The sequence below is a fragment of the Marmota flaviventris genome, chromosome 2, assembly GCF_047511675.1.
Source record: "Marmota flaviventris isolate mMarFla1 chromosome 2, mMarFla1.hap1, whole genome shotgun sequence".
NCBI classification, from domain to species: domain Eukaryota; kingdom Metazoa; phylum Chordata; class Mammalia; order Rodentia; family Sciuridae; genus Marmota; species Marmota flaviventris.
In genome coordinates this window covers 88,505,262-88,528,722 of record NC_092499.1, presented here as the reverse complement: position 1 = coordinate 88,528,722, position 23,461 = coordinate 88,505,262, and the positions used below count along the sequence as shown (strand labels likewise).

Here is a 23,461-nt window from a genome sequence, read left to right as displayed (position 1 = left end):
ATTAGAGCTAATAAATGAATTCAGCAAAGTGGCAGGCTATGAAATCAACATGCATAAATCAAAGGCATTCCTGTATATCAGCGACAAATCCTCTGAAATGGAAATGAGGACAACCACTCCATTCACAATATCCTCAAAATAAATAAAATACTTGGGAATCAACCTAACAAAAGAGGTGAAAGACTTATACAATGAAAACTACAGAACCCTAAAGAGAGAAATAGAAGAAGATCTTAGAAGATGGAAAAATATACCCTGTTCATGGATAGGCAGAACTAACATCATCAAAATGGCGATATTACCAAAAGTTCTCTATAGGTTTAATGCAATGCCAATCAAAATCCCAACGGCATTTCTTGTAGAAATAGAGAAAGCAATCATGAAATTCATATGGAAAAATAAAAGACCCAGAATAGCAAAAACAATGCTAAGCAGGAAGTGTGAATCAGGCGGTATAGCGATACCAGACTTCAAACTATACTACAGAGCAATAGTAACAAAAACAGCATGGTACTGGTACCAAAACAGGCGGGTGGACCAATGGTACAGAATAGAGGACACAGAAACCAATCCACAAAACTACAACTATCTTATATTTGATAAAGGGGCTAAAAGCATGCAATGGAGGAAGGATAGCATCTTCAACAAATGGTGCTGGGAAAACTGGAAATCCATATGCAACAAAATGAAACTGAATCCCTTTCTCTCGCCATGCACAAAAGTTAATTCAAAATGGATCAAGGAGCTTGATATCAAATCAGAGACATGGCGTCTGATAGAAGAAAAAGTTGGCTACGATCTACATACGGTGGGGTCGGGCTCCAAATTCCTCAATAGGACACCCATAGCACAAAAGTTAATAACTAGAATCAACAAATGGGACTTACTCAAACTAAAAAGTTTTTTCTCAGCAAAAGAAACAATAAGAGAGGTAAATAGGGAGCCTACATCCTGGGAACAAATCTTTACTCCTCACACTTCAGATAGAGCCCTAATATCTAGAGTATACAAAGAACTCAAAAAATTAGACAATAAGATAACAAATAACCCAATCAACAAATGGGCCAAGGACCTGAACAGACACTTCTCAGAGGAGGACATACAATCAATCAACAAGTACATGAAAAAATGCTCACCATCTCTAGCAGTCAGAGAAATGCAAATCAAAACCACCCTAAGATACCATCTCACTCCAGTAAGATTGGCAGCCATTATGAAGTCAAACAACAACAAGTGCTGGCGAGGATGTGGGGAAAAGGGTACACTTGTACATTGCTGGTGGGACTGCAAATTGGTGCAGCCAATTTGAAAAGGAGTATGGAGATTTCTTGGAAAGCTGGGAATGGAACCACCATTTGACCCAGCTATTCCCCTTCTCGGTCTATTCCCTAAAGACCTAAAAAGAGCATGCTACAGGAACACTGCTACATCGATGTTCATAGCAGCACAATTCACAATAGCAAGACTGTGGAACCAACCTAGATGCCCTTCAATAGACGAATGGATAAAAAAAAATGTGGCATTTATACACAATGGAGTATTAGTCTGCACTAAAAAATGACAAAATCATAGAATTTGCAGGGAAATGGATGGCATTAGAGCAGATTATGCTAAGTGAAGCTAGCCAATCCCTTAAAAACAAATGCCAAATGTCTTCTTCGATATAAGGAGAGTAACTAAGAACAGAGTAGGGACGAAGAGCATGAGAAGAAGATTAATATTAAACTGGGATGATAGGTGGGAGGGAAAGGCAGAGAGAAGGGAAATTGCATGGAAATGGAAGGAGACCCTCAGGGTTATACAAAATTTCATACAAGAGGAAGTGAGGGGAAAGGGGAAAATAATACAAGGGGGAGAAATGAATGACAGTAGAGGGGGTAGAGAGAGAAGAGGGGAGGGGAGGGGAGGGGAGGGGTGATAGTAGAGGATAGGAAAGGCAGCAGAATACAACAGACACTAGTATGGCAATATGTAAATCAATGGATGTGTAACTGATGTGATTCTGCAATTTGTATATGGGGTAAAAATGGGAGTTCATAACCCACTTGAATCAAAGTGTGAAATATGATATATCAAGAACTATGTAATGTTTTGAACAACCAACAATAAAAAAATTAAAAAAAAGAAAAAGAAACAGAAGACAGGAAATAATTAAAATAAGAGCTGAAATCAATGAAATTGAAACAAAAGAAACAATTGAAAAAATTGACAGAACAAAAAGTTGGTTCTTTGAAAAAATAAGTAAAATTGACAGACCCTTAGCCATGCTAATGAAGAGTAGGAGAGAGAAAACTCAAATCACTAACATATGTTTTTTAAAAAAAGGAAATATCACAACACACACTACAGAAATACAGAAGAGAATTAGAAATTATTTTGAAAACTTGTACTCCAATAAAATAGAAAATAATGAAGGCATTGACAAATTTCTAAAGTCATAAAATTTGCCCAAATTGAATCAAGATGATATATACAATTTGAACAGCTCAATTTCAATGACGAAATAGCAGATGCCATCAAAAGTCTACCAACCAAAAAAAGCCCAGGACCGGATGGATACACAGCTGAGTTCTACAAGACTTTTAAAGAAGAACTAATACCAATACTCTTCAATTTGTTTCAGGAAATAGAAAAAGAGTTAGCACTTCCAATATCACCCTGATTCCAAACCCAGGCAAAGACACATCAAAAAAAGAAAACTTCAGACCAATATCTCCAGTGAACGTAGATGCAAAAATTCTCATTAAAATTCTGGCAAATCGAATACAAAAACATATCAAAAAGATTGTGCACCATGATCAAGTGAGATTCATCCCAGGGATGCAAGGTTTCAACATATGGAAATAAATAAATGTAATTCATCACATCAATAGATTTAAAGATAAGAATCATATGATCATCTCAATAGATGCAGAAAAAGTACTTGACAAAATACAGCACCCCTTTATGTTCAAAACACTAGAAAAACTTGGGATAACAGGAACATATCTCAACATGATAAAGGGTATCTATGCTAAGCCCCAGGCCAACGTCATTCTAAATGGAGAAAAAATTGAAGGCATTCCCTCTAAAAACTGGAATAAGACAAGGATGCCCTCTTTCACCACTTCTATTTAACATAGTTCTTGAAACACTGGCCAGAGCAATTAGATAGGCAAAAGAATTTAAAGGGATACACATAGGAAAAGAAGAATTCAAATTGGCTCTATTTGCTGATGATATGATTCTATACCTGGAAGACCCTAAAGGTTCCACCAGAAAACTCCCTAGAACTAATAAATGAATTCATCAAAGTAGCAAGATATAAAACCAACACCCATAAATCAAAGGCATTTCTGTGTATCAGTGACAAATCCTCAGAAAGGGAAATGAGGAAAACTACCCCATCTTCAATAGCCTCAAAAAATAAAATAAAATAAAATACTTGGAAATCAACAAAAGAAGTTAAAGATCTATATAATGAAAATTACAGAACCCTAAAGAAAGAAGTCAAAGAAAACCTTAGAAAATGGAAAGATCTACCTTGCTCTTGGATAGACAAAATTAATATTATCAAAATGACCATACTTCCAAAAGCACTATACAGATTTAATGTAATTCTGATCAAAATTCCAATGACATTCTCATAGAAATAGAAAAAGCAATCATAAAATTCTTCTGGAAAAATAAGAGACCCAGAATAGCTAAAGCAATCCTTAGCAGGAAGTATGAAGCAGGTGGCATCACTTTACCAGACCTTACACTATACTACAAAGCAATAGTAACAAAAACAGCATGATATTGGCACCAAAACAGACTGGTAGACCAATGGTACAGAATAGAGGACACAGAGACTAACCCACGAAACTACAATTATCTTATATTAGACAAAGGTACCAAGAATATGCATTGGAGAAAAGATAGCATCTTCAACAAATGGTGCTGGGAAAACTGGAAATCTATATGCAACAAAATGAAATTTAACCCCTATCTCTCACCATGCACAAAACTCAACTAAAAATGGATCAAGGACTTAAGAATAAAACCAGAGACCCTACTTTTTTTAATAGAAGAAAAAGTAGGCCCTAATCTCCACCACGTGGGATTAGGCCTCAACTTCTTTAAAAAGACTCCTTTGGCACAAGAATTAAAATCAATAATCAATAAATGGGATGGACTCAAACTAAAAGGCTTCTTTGCAGCAAAAGAAACAATCTGTGAGGTGAATAGAGAGCCTACATCTTGGGGGCAAATTTTTACTCCTCACACATCAAATAGAGCACTAATCTCTAAGGTATATAAAGAATTCAAAAAGTTAAACACCAAAACCCCCCCCCCCAAACCCAAAATCCAAATAACCCAATCAATAAATGGGCCAGGGACCTGAAGAGACATTTCTCAGATGATGATATACAATCATCTTACTCCAGTCAGAATGGCAGCTATTATGAAGACAAACAACAATAAGTTTTGACAAGGATGTGGGGACTACAAATTGGTGCAGCCAATATGGAAAGCAGTATGGAGATTTCTTGGAAAATTGGGAATGAAACCACCATTTAACCCAACTGTCCCTCTCCTCAGTCTATACTCAAAGGACTTAAAAACAGCATACTACAGGGACACAGCCACATCAATATTTATAGCATAACAATTTACAATAGTTAAACTCTGGAACCAACCTAGATGCCCTTCAATAGATGAATGGCTGAAAAAAAAACATGGCATATATACACAATGGAATATTACTCAGCAATAAAAGAGAATAAAATCATGGCATTTTAAGGTAATTGGATGGAGTTAGAGAAGATAATGCTAAGTGAAGTTAGCCAATCCCCAAAAAACAAATGCCAAATGTTTTCTTTGATATAAGGAGGCTGATTCATAGTGGGATAGGGAGCAGGAGCATGGGAAGAATAGATGAATTCTAGATAGGGCAGAGGGGTTGGAGGGGAAGGGAGGGGGCATGAAGTTAGAAATGATGGTGGAAAGTGATGATCATTATTATCCAAAGTACAGGTATGAAGACACGAATTGCTATGAATATACTTTGTATACAACCAGAGATATGAAAAATTGTGCTCTATATGTGTAATAAGAATTGTAATGTATTCTGCTGTCATATATAAATAATAAAATTCAGTGGGTACTCAGATTTAATGAGATTGATGAAATTCAGAAACACCTTGATTCCTAATCCTTTAGTCAACTGTAGAACTTCATTAAGTGGCAGGTTGCTTTCTGATGGTTATGTATTTCATAGCAAGTAGTTTAAAAATATGGCAGAATTTTGGGGGTATTTTCTGTCCTGCTCATGCTTTATTCTTTGGTAAATCATTTGTATCCATGGTCCTGCCAGAAACCAACTTTTTGCTATGTGATCCTCACCAGGTGCTACTGGGTCAATGGTAGATACTTGAATCTGACTCAGTAGGTCAATTAATTTTGTTATTGACCTGTGAAGTTTTCTTGTTGAAAATATGAACTAAAGGACATAGTGTCCATAGTCAGTATAGATCAGCTAAGTTTGTGAGAGAACAGAAATAATTGATAACCAGTGAGTTAAGAGACCTCAGGGAACTACCATTTGACTCAGTTATCCCACTCCTTGGTATATACCCAAAGGACTTAAAATCAGTATACTACAGTGATGCAGCCACATCAATGTTTATAGCATCTCAATTCACATTATCTATGCTATGGAACCAACCTAGGTGCCCTTCAACATATGAATGGATAAAGAAAATGTGGTATATATACACAACAGAATATTACTCAGCCATAAAAGGAATGACTTTGTGCCTTTAGCTGGTAAATGGATGGATCCATAGACTGTCATGTTGAGAGAAATAAGTCAATTCCCAAAAACCAAAGGCCAAATGTTCTCTCTGATATTTGGATGCTAACACACAATCTGGGGGTCGGGGGGAGAATAGACGTTTAGTGGACTAGACAAAGGTAAATGAGGGGAAGGGAGGGGAGATGGGAATGGGAAAGATAGTAGAATGAATCGGATATAACTTTCCTATGTTCATATATGAATACATGATCATTGTAACTTCACATCATGTTCAACCACAAGAATGAGATCATAATTAGAATGTTGTATTCCATGTATGTATAATATGTCAAAATACACTGTACTGTCATGTGTATATAAAAAAGAAAAAAAGAATGTTATTAATAGATACACTTGAACAATTGTAAAAGTGAGGATATCTTGTTAAATATATTTAGATATATATCAAACATTAGTGAATAAATATTATTTATTTTTTCCTAAGAGGATGCACCAATTAATTGGAAAAGTTGTCTGATGATGAATATTGTACCTTCTTATAATCAAAAATTAAAACTAGGGAAATAAAAGAGAGAGAGACCACAGGAATCCAGAAGGAGAGTGATGGAACACATGACTTCAGTTCCTGGTGGCTTATCAGTTCTAGACTCCCAAAGCTGGTTGATATTTTATTTCCTGTTTGTTGGTGTCCATGAAATGACTTCTTACATCTTACAATAGCCCTCACCCATCACCTCTTTTTTTTTGAGATAAGGGTTTCTGTTTTTTATAGTCAAGAGTCTTGACTAAAATAAACTGCTACTTAGGTGTTGCCAGTGGTGGTTTCAAGTGAGAGTTGTAAACTTGTATCTTGGTAGTTAAGCAAAGGGTGGAATGATTTCTAGTTGTTTATTTTGAAATTGAACTAGGTGTCACTGAAAACTACTTACATCTATGCTCTCATTGTTCATTTAGGACATATAACTTTCCACTCTTTATAGGGTGGGTCTTCAGAAATTCTGTTTAGGGAAAAAAAATCCAAAATAAGCTTACATCAAAGACCAAGATTGCCTCTGCTGGTTTATAATGGTGAACTTTCTCATTGTTTGCACTAGAGACATAATTTTGATTGCCCTGTCAACAAATGCATTGCCCAAATTGAGTTTTTATGGCTGGGAAACTCCTGTCACACAGAATCATGATGCCAGGGAGGCAGGGACCAAAGTGAGGTGAACCAGTCTGTGTTCTCTCTCCAACAGTTAAAAGTCGCCTCCTCATCTGATTTAGTGCCTGTACCAAACTGGCATACACAGAGGGCACCCTGAAAATGGAGCTGTAGCTGTCAAGTTTTTGTTTTGCAGTGAGCCGAAGGAGAGGACAAGTGTAAGCTTGCCCAAAACACAAAGCTTGTGTGGATAATTGAAATATCCTGTAGAAAGCCTTTTAAAAAAAAGAATAGACAGAATAAATAATAGAGACAATAGACAGATAAATGAACACCAGTTGAGAAGAGGGCATTGGGAGATGGAAGAGAGAATACATTTATAGTGAGAGGCAGTTCAGCCTAGTGGGAGGCATTCAGCCCAAGTTCACCATTTAGTAGATTTTCTGACCTTGGACAGGTTTTTTACTTGGTGACTCAAGTTTGTTGCAAAGGTTAAAGGAATCAGTACACATAACATGAACACAGCAATGTCTAGCCTAGAGTAGGTGCCTAATAAATGGTAGTTATAATTATCCTGTACGACATCAACTCTCTGCCAATAATCCCAGCAAGGTAGATGAGAACACACACCACAAGAGCATAATACATTTACTCTTTAGCTATGAACTGTGTTTGTATTGGTCAAAACAAGAAGGAAGATTCCTAAAAGGACCACTAGATAAAGATGCGGGGAGAAGGCCTTTCATATAAAGGGAGAAAACAGATTGATCTCTGACCTAGAAAAACTAAAACTATTGAAATGTATGAAAGACAGGAATGATAAGAATAATAACTTGTTTATAAACTATTGGGAAATTAGAGCTGGCATGAAAAATGAATATTTGAGGCAAATACTTAAACAGATGGTTACTTGACTGTGCTTGCACAGTGAGTGGTTCAGTTATGGAGCTCATTAGCTCTGGAGTGTCAGGAGCAATCCAGAGGGAGCTGTGTTACAGTCCTTAACTGTAGAGAGTGGTTAGGGATGTTTGTGATAGAGCCCTAGTTTAGTCCAATTCAGCATTTGTAAATGACATCTATTGATAGAGTACTTTACAAAACACTACAAGCATCATTTACTGTGATTTTACTGTGGGAAAAGTTCTGCTGGGAATCAAGATATGAAAGATGGATTTTACTAAAATTTCTGATCTGTACAACCACCCAGAAATACTATAATCAAGTTAATTTAATTTGAGGGCTTAAGATATTTGATTCATTTTTATTTAAAATGTTTTGAGACCAAAGAATTTTTATGAAGGTTCACCATTGATATGAAGAAGCTAAAGAAATGAAAGTTCTTTCCTATTGTTTAGTTTTTATAATTCTACCCAGTCTACTCTCTAATGTTAATAAGAAAGTTTATTCTTTCATTCTTTTTTTTGTTTATTTTTATTTTTGCTGGAGCTGGAGGCTGAACCCAGGGCCTCAAGCATTCTAAGTGCACATATTATCCCTGAGCTGTACCTCCAGTCCTATCCTTTATTGTACTTTTGGAGTAGTTGTTAAGATAGTAATTTTAGAGTGACAAGTTAGAGATTATCTTCAATTCCTCATTTCAGATAAAGGATAGGTCCCTGAGAACTTGGGTGACACATTCAGGGTGACAGAGCTTTGATGAAAGCCTAGGTTCTAGTCTTTGTGTTTTCTTTACTATCAGGCTGCTTCCCCCCCTCGAGAAATTGTAGTTCTGCTTATTTCTGGATACATAAAGGCTGAAATGTGTTATGTTTTATCTTCGACTACTGAGAAGCAGATTTGCTGTGAAGCCAGTGAAGCTTCAACAATGAGGCCCCTCAGTTGTATGAGCTTTGGAGTGGGTTTGCATTAGCAAACATTTCCATCAGCATTTCTTCTCAATGAGATATTTTCAGACACAGACTTAACTCTCTAAGCTGCCAACAATTTGTTGTGATCTTGTATATAACTTTGTATTTTAATTCTGTATTTTTTTAAAAAGAAGTGCTTTCCTCCTGCTGCAAGATCATATATGTTTCTGGCTCTATGAAACTGGATCTGTTTCTGATGTCCAAAGATACAATCAATTGGGAATTTCATTTAAATATTTTAGATTTTTATTTAAAAATTTTGAATACACTTAAGTTACTTTTATGTTTTAAGTGAATTAAAATTTTATTATATAAAATTAAAACTTGTGTTAAAATATTTTAAATAAAATGACAACTCCTTGACTCAAACTTTTCTACCCCTGATTTTTTTCTCCAGCATTATCCACTCTTAACTCCTTGGATGTTTCCTGCAAATATTTACCTCCATATTATTTTTTAGTAACTTACTTTTACAATTGATTGGTTCTAACATTATATATTGGGTTCCCCAAATGGTAATCAAGAATTTAACTTGTTACTCCAAATACCCATTCTCTCTTCTCTTATTTTAACAACTTTTGGTTACCTTAAACGTTAGTATTTGTGTTATGATGATTGTGTAAATATTGTTCACAACAGAAGCAAGTGGTATCCTATAGTATAGGATCTCCTATTTAACTTTTTGATTGTCCTGGAGTTAATAATTATCTCTCTTTTTCTCTATCTCACACAAACATGCACGCACACACATGAATGAATGCACTGTCTTTGCTTCATTTTTCAACTTGCTTTACTCAGAGTTCATAATTTCTTTGCTTTTCCCTTTGCCTCATTTTCTGTGTGTCTAGCCATCTATATTATAACCACCAAGCATCTATCCTATCAATATTATTTTGGGAGGGAGTCAAACATATCAGATACCACCCTGTCCTCCACACTTTGTTCCCCTAGAGATCTTCCTTCCATAATTCTTTATCATTAGTATGGACTAATTCTTTCTCTAGTATCTGGAAATTTCATAATGCTAAGCCTTTGGTGAGGATGTTTGATGAGGATGTTGAGTAGTATGCTCTCTGAAGAAGTATTGCACACTAACTGATTGTACCACTGGAGCTCCTTAGTAGGCTCTTTCTAAATCCCATAGAATTGTCTATTCATGTTAAGTAATCTTATTTAAGCAAATTTTGAAAGTATATTTTAAGTGTCTAATGCCACACAAGGACAGCCTTCATTTTCTAGTTGACTAGGTTTACATAATAGGGTGAAGGAAATGCTCTTCATAATACATAAAGTGCCACATTTGGATGCCTAATGTGTATAGTGATTAAAAGTAGAATTCACTAATGTATAATTTAACTCCTATTTCTTGATATGTATATTAAGCTTCAGGTGAGTTATCTAAATTGTGAATTCCAGATAATTACTAAGAATACATTTCCAGAAAATCTCTTTATTATTCTCAAACTCACAGTGACTTTTGCCACTGAGTTTTCATATCGGTTGATTAAATATAATTTTAAAATAAATAAGAGCTGGGGTTGTGGCTCAGTGGTAGAGCACTTGCCTAGTGCGTGCAAGGCCCTGGGTTCAATCCTCAGCACCATATAAAAATAAATAAATAAAAAACAAAAGTATAGTGTCCAACTACAACTAAATATATATATATATATTTTTTAAATAAAAATAAAACAGATGATAGATTTTAAAAGTATAATACACAACTTCTTAAAATTTTTTTGTTAGTTGCTCAAAACATTACAATGATCTTGACATGTTAGTTGCTCAAAACAATTCAATGATCTTGACATATCATACATTTGATTCAAATGGAGTACATAATCTTATAATACGCAATTTTTTTACATGCTATTTTTATTAGCTACACTAGAAGCATTACATGCTGCTAATGGGGAGTTACCTATTATAGTTGTAATAGCAGAATCTCCCCCTCTCTCTCTGCTCTATGTATACAGAATATTTAGTATTTTTTACTGTTTACTTACAAAGTAGGATAATAGCATTATTTTGCTTTGCAGAAGTAGATATTAAGGCCATTGCAAGTAATAATAAAATTTTTCTTATGGGGACTTCTTATTCTTAGAGAACTTATTCCTTTTTAAAGGAGGATGAGTGTTTTCCTAGATAATACACTGTGGAATATGCTGATTAATTAGAGGAGGAGAGATTTTTTTTTCAATGTGTTTCAATACATTTTAAAGCTATTCCTTTTTGAGATTGTTTTAACTCAAGTAGCATGTAGTTCAGTTGAATTTTTGTAAACTGTGGCTCTATTCTTTGATTTGATTTATTTATTTCTGAGGACATAACCAGAAGAAAAATGTTCTAAATCTTTAAGGTCTTAGTTCAAATACCTAGCCCTGGTTATCTTTACAGGTAAATATTTAATAAGTGTGATCAAATCTTTCTCCCTAAATGCACTGCTCCTGGAATGCTCTTGGCTCCTGCCTGGACCTGTAACTTTGAAGCAACTGCACATCTCAGGATGCTCTACTCCTTCACTCTTCCTTTTCTGTTTTCAGCAGTATTGTCCACTGAATATTGTAGCAGACAGAAGAGTGAATCACTGGGGGCAGATGCAATAAGATCTATTAGCCTCAGATTTTTTTTTCTTCTCAATTACGGAATTGGGTGGTGGTTGGGTTTATGCTGAGGAATGGGTGGAGACAGAGAAATACCTCCTGGGGATTATGACAAGATTCCCGTCTGTTTATCAAAGAGGTGATTGCCTACTTCTTTGCTTGATGATTTTTAAAATCAAAGGTGCTTTTCTGATGTCTCTGTTTAAGCTCAAGTTACTTTTATGTGTAGAGAGGGTATTAGTGATTAATGTGGTACAGTAATTAATTTTTGTAGGATTTCCTTCACCTCCCCCACCCCACTCTAATTCTAGTGTGAATGATTGAGTCTAAAGTTATTCTCTAGGGCTGCTTTGCACTTTTTAATAATTTACAATAATTTGTTTTCTTACTTGCATATATAATGTAAGGGGTTTCCTGGCATTTTCATTATATTGTATTATTGGAACTTTAGCAAACATAAACATGTTTACTCAATCAATTGATTATGAAAACTTTTGGTTTGTTTTATCAGTTAGATTCCACATCACTTCTCTCTGAGGAACAGTTGAGGTGTCTTCTGGATGAATGCACATTCAAACAAAAGTCCATCATGAGGCTTTCTTCTGACAGAGAAAATGAAGATATTGAGGACGTAACATCAGAGTTCCCCAAGCTTTCTAGATCTATCCTCTCTAAGTTACTAAATAGATCAGAAGCAGAGGTCCAGAAAACTGAGGTAGAGGATGAAGATATGCTCGAGAATGTAGAATGTAAAGTTGCTGAACAGTGCTATCTCACAGAAGCCCTGACTGGGCATTATATATCAGAAGCTTTTGTAATTGACACAGAGAATATGAAATGCCTCCAATTTTCCAAGAATGAGGTTATTAGTGATGCAGAAGACTACTTTATGTCAAAGACTGTTGGCATTGGGAGATTGAAAAGGCCTTCCTTCTTGGATGATCCACTGTATGGTGTCAATGTGAGCCTTTCATCAGAAGACCAACATCTGAAACTGAGTTTTCCTGGGAAACCAACAACAGGTGAGACTTACAGAACATGTGTTTTATATCCCAGAGTGTTACTTGTAACAAAGGAGCACATTGGGATCATCCAAGGAGTCTTTGCTTGTTTATTTTGATACCCATGTCCAAGACCCTCTCCAGGCTTAACTGAAATAAGAGTTTCTAGCTGTCAATTAATGTGGTGACAGGATTTCACTGGGTGCACTTGAGAAATATGGGTTTCAGTTTAGTGAAAGGAAGCTAATTATGTTATCTTATTGTGGTCCTCAGATAGAACTAGTTCTACCAATAATGACAATTGTACAATTTGAGTGTGCTTAATATTGAAGTTCCATCCACTTGATTGTAACAGTATTGATGAAACCTGGTTGTGGTGGATTGATTTTGGGAAGTGTACTGCAGTGGTTTGAAAGGGGTATGTGCTGGTGTATGTCATTATTCCACTAAACAGTTCAAAGGAACTAGAGTGTTTGAGAAGTTTTTGTTTGTCATAATGTAGTCTTATTGCTTTGCAGTGGAGCCCTGGGATTTTAGAAATAGTGACACTATTAGCTAATTTTTTTCCATTAAATGAATATTTTGGATCCCACCCACATCAGCCTCTGCAGGGTCCAGGCACACAGCGGGCTGGATCCACACCTTTCTTGGTGGGGCAGACACTCACTAGAGCCTAGCCTCTGGTGCAGGACTGCCCTTCTGACCAGTGTACTACCCCGAGAGCTGAGATCCAGCCCAGATGGCTCACAACAACCCATGCAGGATCCAGGATTTTGCCCGGTTCATCCCTCCCCCGGCAAAGCAGACACTGCCAGAGCCTAGCCTTTGGCACAAGATTGCCCCTTCCTATCAGCAGACTGCCATGGGAGGTCAAGCCTAGCAGCTCGGATCCACCCACTCCAACTTACTTAGGTCCCAGACACAGGGTGCAGTAGCATCCATTGAGGGATACCAGCAGGGTCTGGAAGCCCAACATCAAGGTGAGTTACAGACAATCTGCACAGGTACTACAAGAATATAGGGAAGAAACTGTAATATCTCAGATACACACTGCAATAAAGGAAGACCCATAGACAACATGAAAAAAAACAAGGGAGGAAAGTGCCCCAAACAAACCAGGACACTATAACAACAGAATCTATGGGTAGTGAAGTTGATGAAATGTCAGAAAAGGAGTTCAGAATGTTCATAATTAAAATGATCTGTGAATTAAAGAATGACCTAAGTTAGCAAATACAAGCAAAAATTGATCACTCCAACAATGTGATAAGAGAACAAATAAGGTAGCAAAAGATTACTTCAAGAGAGAGATAGAGAAACTGGAAAAAAAAGTCAGAAATCCTTGAAATGAAGGCTACAATACATCAAATAAAAAACTCAATAGAAAGCATAACCAATAGACTAGATCATTTGGAAAAAAGAACATCAGATAATGAAGACAAAGTATACAATCTAGAAAATAAAGTTGATCACACAGTGAAGAAAGTTAGAAACCATTAACAGAACATCCAAGAATTATGGGTCAGCATCAAAAGACCAAATCTAAGAGTAATCAGGATAGAGGAAGGCACAGAGTTTCAAACCAAAGGAATGCACAATCTCTTCAATGAGATAATATCAGAAAATTTCCCAAGCATGAAGAATGAATTGGAAAACCAAATACAAGAGGCTTACAGGACATCTAATGTACAAAATTTCAACAGATCTACACCAAGGCACATTATAATGAAAATGCCTAGCATATAGAAAAGGATAGAATCTTAAAAGCTGCAAGAGAGAGGAATCAGATCACATATAGGGGGAGACCAGTTCGTACCTCAGCAGATTTTTCAATCCAGACCCTCAAAGCCAGGAGATCGTGGAATAACATATACAATGCTCTGAAAGAAAATGGATGCCAACCAAGAATCTTATATCCAGAAAAACTAAACTTTAGATTTGATGATGAAATAAAAACCTTCCATGATAAATGAAAGTTAAAAGAATTTAAAACTAGAAAGCCTGCACTACAGAACATCCTCGGCAAAGTATTCCAAGAAGAGGAAATGAAAAACAATGACAAAAATCAGCAGAGGGAGGGATTACACTAAAGGAAAATCTAATCAGAGGCAAAACCAAGTCACATTAAATATCAAAAATAAACAAAAATGGCTGGGAATACAAATCATGTCTCAATAATAACCCTGAATGTTAATGGCCTAAACTCATCAATCAAAAGACATAGACTAGCAGATTGGATCAAACAAACAAATAGCCAAAAAACCCAACACTGTGCTGCCATGCTGCCTACAAGAGACACATCTCATAGAAAAAGACATTCACAGACTGAAGGTGAAGGGTAGGGGAAAATCATACCACTCACATGGACTGCAGAAGCAAGCAGGGATTTCCATCCTCATATCAAATAAAGTAGACTTCAATCAAAAGGATAAAGATACTGTTCAAGGGAATAATACAACAACAAGACTTAACAATTATAAATATATATGCCCCAAACAATGGAGCGTCTACATTCATCAAACAAACTCTTCTCAAGTTCAAGAGTCAAATAGACCACAACACAATAATTTTGAGTGACTCTAACACACCTATTTCATCACTAGATAGATCTTTCAAATAAAAGCTGAACAAAGAAACTATAGAACTCAATAATACAATCAATAACTTAGACTTAACTGACACATATAGAATATTTCAACCTTCAATGAGAGAATATACTTTTTTCTTAGTAGCACATGGATCCTTCTCTAAAATAGACCATATACTATGCTACAAAGCAGCTATTAGCAAATATAAAAATAGAGATACTACCCTGCATTCTATCAGATCATAATGGAATGAAATTAGAAATCAATGATAAAATAAGAAATAAAATCCACTCCAACACCTGGAGACTAAATAATATGCTACTTATTGAATAATGGGTTACAGAAGACATCAAGGAGGAGATCAAAAAGTTTTTAGACGTAAATGAGAACACAGATACAACATATAAAAACCTCTGGTACACTATGAAAGCAGTTCTAAGAGGAAATTCCATTGCAAACTTCATTCCTTAAAAGAAGAAAAAGTCAACAAATAAATGACTTAATACTACATCTCAAAGCCCTATAAAAAAGAAGAACAAATCAACACCAAAAGAAACAGAAGACAGGAAATAATTAAAATAAGAGCTGAAATCAATGAAATTGAAACAAAAGAAACAATTGAAAGAATTGACAGAACAAAAAGTTGGTTCTTTGAAAAAATAAGTAAAATTGACAGACCCTTAGCCATGCTAATGAAGAGTAGGAGAGAGAAAACTCAAATCACTAACATATGTTTTTTTTTAAAAAAGGAAATATCACAACAGACACTACAGAAATACAGAAGATAATTAGAAATTATTTTGAAAACTTGTACTCCAATAAAATAGAAAATAATGAAGGCATTGACAAATTTCTAGAGTCATATAATTTGCCCAAATTGAATCAGGATGATATACACAATTTGAACAGCTCAATTTCAATGACGAAATAGCAGATGCCATCAAAAGTCTACCAACCAAGAAAAGCCCAGGACTGGATGGAGACACAGCCAAGTTCTACAAGACCTTTAAAGAAGAACTAATACCAATACTCTTCAATTTATTTCGGAAATAGAAAAAGAGTCAGCACTTCCAAACTCATTCTATGGGGTCAATATCACCCTGATTCCAAACCCAGGCAAAGACACATCAAAAAAAAAAAAAAAAAAAAGAAAACTTCAGACTAATATCTCTAGTGAACATAGATGCAAAAATTCTCATTAAAATTCTGGCAAATTGAATACAAAAACATATCAAAAAGATCATGTACCACAATCAAGTTGTATTCAACCCAGGGATGCAAGGTTGTTTCAACATATGGAAATAATTAAATGTAATTCATCACATCAATAGACTTGAAGATAAGAATCATATGATCATCTCAATAGATGCAGAAAAAGTACTTGACAAAATACAGCACCCCTTTATGTTCAAAACACTAGAAAAACTTGGGATAACAGGAACATATCTCAACATGATAAAGGGTATCTATGCTAAGCCCCAGGCCAACGTCATTCTAAATGGAGAAAATAATTGAAGGCATTCTCTCTAAAAACTGGAACAAGACAAGGATGCCCTCTTTCACCACTTCTATTTAACATAGTTCTTGAAACACTGGCCAGAGCAATTAGATGGACAAAAGAATTTAAAGGGATACACATAGGAAAAGAAGAATTCAAATTGGCTCTATTTGCTGATGATATGATTCTATACCTGGAAGACCCTAAAAGTTCCACCAGAAAATTCCTAGAACTAGTAAATGAATTCATCAAAGTAGCAAGATATAAAACCAACACCCATAAATCAAAGGCATTTCTGTGTATCAGTGACAAATCCTCAGAAAGGCAAATGAAGAAAACTACCCCATTCTCAATAGGCTAAAAAAATAAAATAAATGGGAATCAACTAAAAAAAGAGGTAAAAGATCTATGTAATAAAAATTACAGAACCCTAAAGAAAGAAGTCAAAGAGGACCTTAGAAGATAGAAAGATCTACCTTGCTCTTAGATAGGCAGAATTAATATTATCAAAATGACCATACTTCCAAAAACCTATACAGATTTAATGTAATTCTGATCAAAATCCCAATAACATTCTCATAGAAATAGAAAAAGCAATCATGAAATTCAATTGGAAAAATAAGAGACCCAGAATAGCTAAAGCAATCCTTAGGAGGAAGTGTGAAGCAGGTGGCATCACTTTACCAGACCTTACACTATACTACAAAGCAATAGTAACAAAAACAGCATGATATTGGCACCAAAACAGACTGGTAGACCCATGGTACAGAATAGAGGACACAAAGACTAACCCATGAAACTACAATTATCTTATATTAGACAAAGGTGCCAAGAATATGCATTGGAGAAAAGAAAGCATCTTCAACAAATGGTGCTGGGAAAACTGGAAATCCATATGCAACAAAATGAAATTTAACCCCTATCTCTCACCATGCACAAAACTCAACTAAAAATGGATCAAGGACTTAAGAATAAAACCAGAGACCCTACTTTTTCTAATAGAAAAAAAGTAGGCCCTAATCGCCACCATGTGGAATTAGGCCCCAACTTCCTTAATAAGACTCCTTTGGCACAAGGATTAAAATCAAGAATCAATAAATGGGATGGACTCAAACTAAAAGGCTTCTTCTCAACAAAAGAAACAGTCTGTGAGGTGAATAGAGAGCCTATATCTTGGGAGCAAATCTTTACTCCTTACACATCAGATAGAGCACTAATCACTAGGGTATATAAAGAATTCAAAAAGCTAAACACCAAAAACCAAATAACCCAATCAATAAATGGGCCAACGACCCTGAAGAGACACTTCTCAGAGGATGATGAATAATCAATTAACAAATACATGAAAAAGTGTTCATCATCACTAGCAATTAGAGAAATGCAAATCAGAACCACTCTAAGGTTTCATCTCACTCTAGTCAGAATGGCAGCTATTATGAAGAAAAACAACAATAAGTGTTGACGAGGATGTGGGGAAAATAGTACACTCATACACTGCTGGTGGGCCTGCAAATTGGTGCAGCCAATATGGAAAGCAGTATGGAGATTTCTTGGAAAATTGGGAATGGAACCACCATTTAACCCAACTGTCCCTCTCCTCAGTCTATACCCAAAGGACTTAAAAATATCATACTACAGGGACACAGCCACATCAATGTTTATAGGAGCAAAATTCACAATAGCTAAACTGTGGAACCTAGATGCCCTTCAATAGATGAATGGCTAAAAAAAATGTGGCATATATACACAATGGAATATTTACTCAGCAATGAAAGAGAATAAAATCATGGCATTTGCAGGTAAATGGATGGAGTTAGAGAAGATAAATGCTAAGTGAAGTCATCCAATCCCCAAAAAACAAATGCCAATCTTTTTTTTTTTTTTAAATATAAGGAGGCTGATTCATATTAGGATAGGGAGTGGGAGCATGGGAGGAATAGAGGAACTCTAGATAGGGCAGAGGGGTGAGAAGGGAAGGGAGGGGGTATGGGGTAATTAATGATGGTGGAATGTATAGATCATTACTATTCAAAGTACATGTATGAAGACACGAATTGGTGTGAATATACCATGTATACAACCAGAGATATGAAAAATTTTGCTCTCTCTATATAATAAGAATTGTAATGCATTCTGCTTTCATATATAAATAAAAAATTTACATAAAAAAGAATATTTTGGTTTGCTCCAAGTGAAGTCCTTAATTCATCGTTGTCTTCATGGATTTCTCTTTTTCTCAGTTTGTCCTCAGACCTATTTATTTGTTAAATTACTTTTACAGGTTCTATTAATTGCTTCTTAGGTGCTCTTGGTGACTGTGTTTTACCTGGTTTACTATGTTCTAGGACATGGGTTTTGAGCCTTACACTGTTGACATTCTTGGGCTGGACATTCTTTGTTGTCGGGAACTGTTCTGTGCATTGTAGGATATTTAATGGAATCTCCGCTTCTTTCTACTCAATAGATGCCAATAGTGTACCATGAAGTTCTGACAAACGAAAGTATTTCCAGACATCACCAAATGTTAACTGGGGGACAAAATTTTCCCCAATTGAGGACCATTGTTCCAAAATACAAAATAAGTAGGACATAATCACTGCTCTGGAGTATTTTCATAGTCTATTGATGAAGAGAGGCACTTTCATAGATAATTACAGTGGAGTGGGACAAGCATATAAGACCTTCAGAACAAAGTCCATAGGCATCATTACAGAGGGAATGACAATATCATTAAGTTTCTCACTTTTCTAGGAAGCTTCAAATCATCTGGACTTAATTATTCAACTGATTTTTTTGAATTTTTAAATAATAGTTTTGAGATTTAATTTATATACCTGTATTAGTTTCTTATGGTTGCTGTAACTGATTGCCAAAACAGAAATTTATTCTCATAGTTTTGGAGGTCAGAAGTCCGAAATCAAGGAGTCACCAAGACTACATACACTCTGCCTGGAGGCGGTAGAGGAGGATGCTTCTTACTTGCTTTTCCCAGTTTCTCATGGCTGTCAGTGTTCTTTGGCTTTCTCACTTTCTGGTCACATCACTGCAATCTTTTCTTCTCTCTTCACATTGCCTTCCTTTCTGGGTTTCTTAATTTCCCTCAGCTTTTTTCTTTAAAAAATACTTCTCACTGAATTTAGGGCCTACCCCGATAATTCAGGATGATCTCCTAATCTCAGGATCCTTTAATTTGGCCTCATTTTAGAAAATGAACTTTTTCCAAAATAAGGTAAAATTCACAAATCCAGGGCCTAAAAAGAATGAGGACATAGTTTTTGTGGGGCCACTCTTTAATAACACCAAAGCATTCACCCATTTAAAGTGTATAATTCAAAGATTTATGCTATAATCACAGAGTTGTACATCCATTACTGCTATCGATTTCATATTTTCCTTATCCCACCTCAAAGAAACACTATGTCCATTAATTATCATTCTTTTTTTTTCTTCTAATCCCCAGCTCTAGGCAGTCACTATCCTACTTTTTGTCTCAATGAATTTGCCTGGCCTGAATATTTCACATAAATGGAATCATACAATATGTCACCTTTTGCTACTGGCCTTTTATGCTTAATGTTTTCAAGGTTTATCCATGTTGCAGTATGCCAATACTTCATTCTTTTTATTGTTAAATAATATTCCATTGTATGGATAGTCCATATTTTATTTATCACTTTAATACTTGATGGACACTTGGGTTGTTTCTAATTTTTGGTTAATATATATATGTATTATTATATTATATATACATATATATGTATATATATTATTATATTATATATACATATATATGTATATATATGTAATATATATATATATATATATATATATATATATATATATATATATATATATAATAGCTGATGTGAATACTTGTGAACAAGTTTTTGTGTGAATGCATATTTTCATTTCTCTTGGGCATATACCTAGGAGTAGAATCACCAGGTCTATCATAACCTTTTGAGGAATTGCCAGACTCTTTTCCAAAGCTACTATGACATATTATTTTCCACAAGTCTTTTGTGATTCTTATTATCTTCCTTTATTTAATTCTGTTATCAATTCTGTCTTTTCTGTTAACCTTCTCACCTTAGGGTAGAAAAACATTTCCATTCCTCTTCTATTAGTGTCACGATTTATCTCTGTTTTTGAAGAGACAAAGTCAATTATTTCTTATCTACCCTACATATAGCATTAACTTTACCCTATTTCCTGGAAGCTTAATAGAAAGCAAAAAAGTAATTTTGTTGTCTATCTCTAAATCCATAATCATCTCAGCTTTCAAAACCCAAAAAGTTCTGTCTGAGAAGGAAGCTTAATGAAGACAAACACCTTATCTTTTGATCTTACTTTTAAGCTTTATACACAACTTGTGGTGACTACTAATACATATTACATGAGAATGTGATGTATTATATGTTAAAGGATTTAATATTTAATAGGCTCAATTATTTGCCTTAATTATGGACACATTTCTGATTATCTAATGACTTTGATTGTTATTTTTATATGTAGATGAACAGGAGACTGAAGATGTAGTGGAAGAATGTGAAGAATCTTAAGCAAGGACCTCCTGGGATGTGTTCTGAAGAAAGTTGGTAATGAAGTTAAAGTCTATTTCTTTCTGAATTCTTTGAATTTAATGAATGCATTATAGAGACTATTTCTTAAATAATGATTTTGACATTGGGGCTGGGGTAGAGTGTTTGTCTCGCAAGCACAAGATCCTGGGTTCAATCCCCAGCACCAAAGCGAACAAACAAACAAACAAATAAATAAAAACTAAAAACCTTCTTGCTTTGTAAATTACATTTCCTTGCTATTTTTTGAGACTTGGGGTACAATTGTTCAATGATTTTTCTTCATTGAAATTTCTGGGAAATTTGTAAGTATGTTGCTAATCTTGCAACATCAGGGACACAGTTATAAAAACCAACATTGTAACATATGGGTGTGTGTTAAACTAGTGAAAGTGGTATGATTGATGATTGTTCTATATTTGATTCTTTTTCTTTTTCTTTTTTATTTGATTATGTTGTCAATTGTGCCTTTTCTGTTAACCTTCTCACTAAGGGTAGAAAAACATTTCTATTTCATTTCTTTTAGTGTCACAGTTTTCCCCCTCTGTCCTTAAAGAGACAAAAGGCAATCAGGCCACAGGAAGAAATGAATTTTGTCAACATTAAGGGAGCTTATAGTAACTTATTAGCCATAATACTTTTCTTAAGTAGTTTAACAAGTTATTTGATATATTCTTTCAGTTTAGTCCATTCTTTCAGAGTTAGAGCCTTTGAGAATTTAGCAAGATGAGCAACAAAAGTCTGTGCTACCATTAAAAGAAAAGTTTTGTCTTTTTTTTTAACCTTTATTTTTTAATTTATTTTTTTATGTGGTGCTGAGGATTGAACCCAGGGCCTCACACTTGCTAGGCGAGCACTCTACCACTGAGCCACAACCCTAGCCTCAAGTTTTGTCTTTTTATAAGTAATTTACCTAGATTCATTGGAAAAATTTATGTGAATATCCCATAAGCTGAATTGGCATTAAATTAAAACTAAAAATCTAATTTATTTCAGCCAAAAAATGAGCTGGATATTGTGCTGCTTCTAATAAAATTTGGAGTAATATTTGTGTGTAGTGTTGTTATTTTTTGCTGGAACACATTCATCTACTGATGTTAGATAATTTTAATGATTGCTTGAATCCTACTTCCTTGACTTTTTAAAATGAATTCTATAGGTACTATTTTCAGAGGTATTGATAGGCAGTTTCTTTTCCCAGCCTTTCCATTTCAATTTACTGTTTGTTCATTTAAAATAGCAATGATTCATACTGATGTCAGTGTGCTACCGTATAATTTATCTTGATGCCAAAATTTTTGCTGTGCGAGCCAGCAAAAGTTAAAAGCCATGAGTTTAGATTCTTATAGAAATAATGAGGCATTCCTGTGTGTTGAAGGATTTGAGTGAGAACAGTTGGAGGGCAGAGGTGGCATGGATGGGAATTTGGAGCGGATCAGAGAAGAGCCATCATTACTCATGAGCTTTTTAGAGGAGCTCAGCTTTCTAAGTCCATACTTTTCTTTTATTTGGTGTGTGTGTGTGTGTGTGTGTGTGTGTGTGTGTATGTATGTGTGTGTGTGTTTGAGAGAGAGAGAGAGAGAGAGAATATGTATCCAAGACTGAGACTGAGACCTAGACCTAGAGAAAGAAAGAGACACAGAGACACAGATAGGGAAGGAAAGAGAGAAGAGAAAAAATGAAATGGAGAAACACAGAGAAGCTATTTCTAGTTCAGTACTGCAAAGGGCTTATGACACCTTAGTGTGCTTCTGCAAATAGTACTTGGGGGCATAGTGAACCTGTTACAGGAGTGTAAGTGAGGGGAAGAAAAACAGAATGATATTAAGTAATGAATTTTGTCATTAAAAGAGCTGACACCATTCCATAGCTTGTCTACTCTAACAAGGACTGGTAAACTGCCTTTATAATTTAATTCAACATAAAGTCTCCAGATTTTTAAAATTTTTTTTTAAAAACTTCTGATTTAGAAAGAAAAGGTATTTTTTTTTACTAAGAATAGCATTTTAATTTTAATTTTGAGATACCTTCTAAGCCTATTTTCCCCAGAACAAGATAAAAAGTACAGAAGACAAAGAGCCAATTCATTTTTGGAATAAATTTAGGAACTTAAATTATTCAATTTTTCTATACGCAACTCTTTAACAAAAACTACTGGTACCACCTTAATTGTAAATTCTCATAGGACTTAAAAGTTTATTGCCCTTCAATCCAACTCTCTTGAAACACGTGACAATAAACTACCTTTGGAGGAAAAAATCCTATCATCTTGGTAATAACATAATTTTATTTTTTAACAAGTCCTTTATTCCAAGTATAACTTGCTGGCTTGGAGGTCAATTTTGGAGTGAAATGGAATATGCCTGAAGAAAAGCTTGTTCCCAGCCACTTTTCTGTCTCAAC

General features: G+C 35.0%; 1 protein-coding gene across 1 annotated transcript in view; it reads left to right on the top strand.

The window, feature by feature from the left end:
* Fsip1 (fibrous sheath interacting protein 1) overlaps positions 1-22,071 on the top strand; it is a 200,226-nt gene extending 178,155 nt beyond the window's left edge. The window contains exons 13-14 of the mRNA XM_071608080.1: positions 11,903-12,413; positions 20,994-22,071. Coding sequence (XP_071464181.1) covers positions 11,903-12,413; positions 20,994-21,040 — 558 coding nt within the window. The 3' untranslated portion in view covers positions 21,041-22,071. The remainder of the gene's footprint in view (positions 1-11,902; positions 12,414-20,993) is intronic.
* Positions 22,072-23,461: the final 1,390 nt, after the last annotated feature.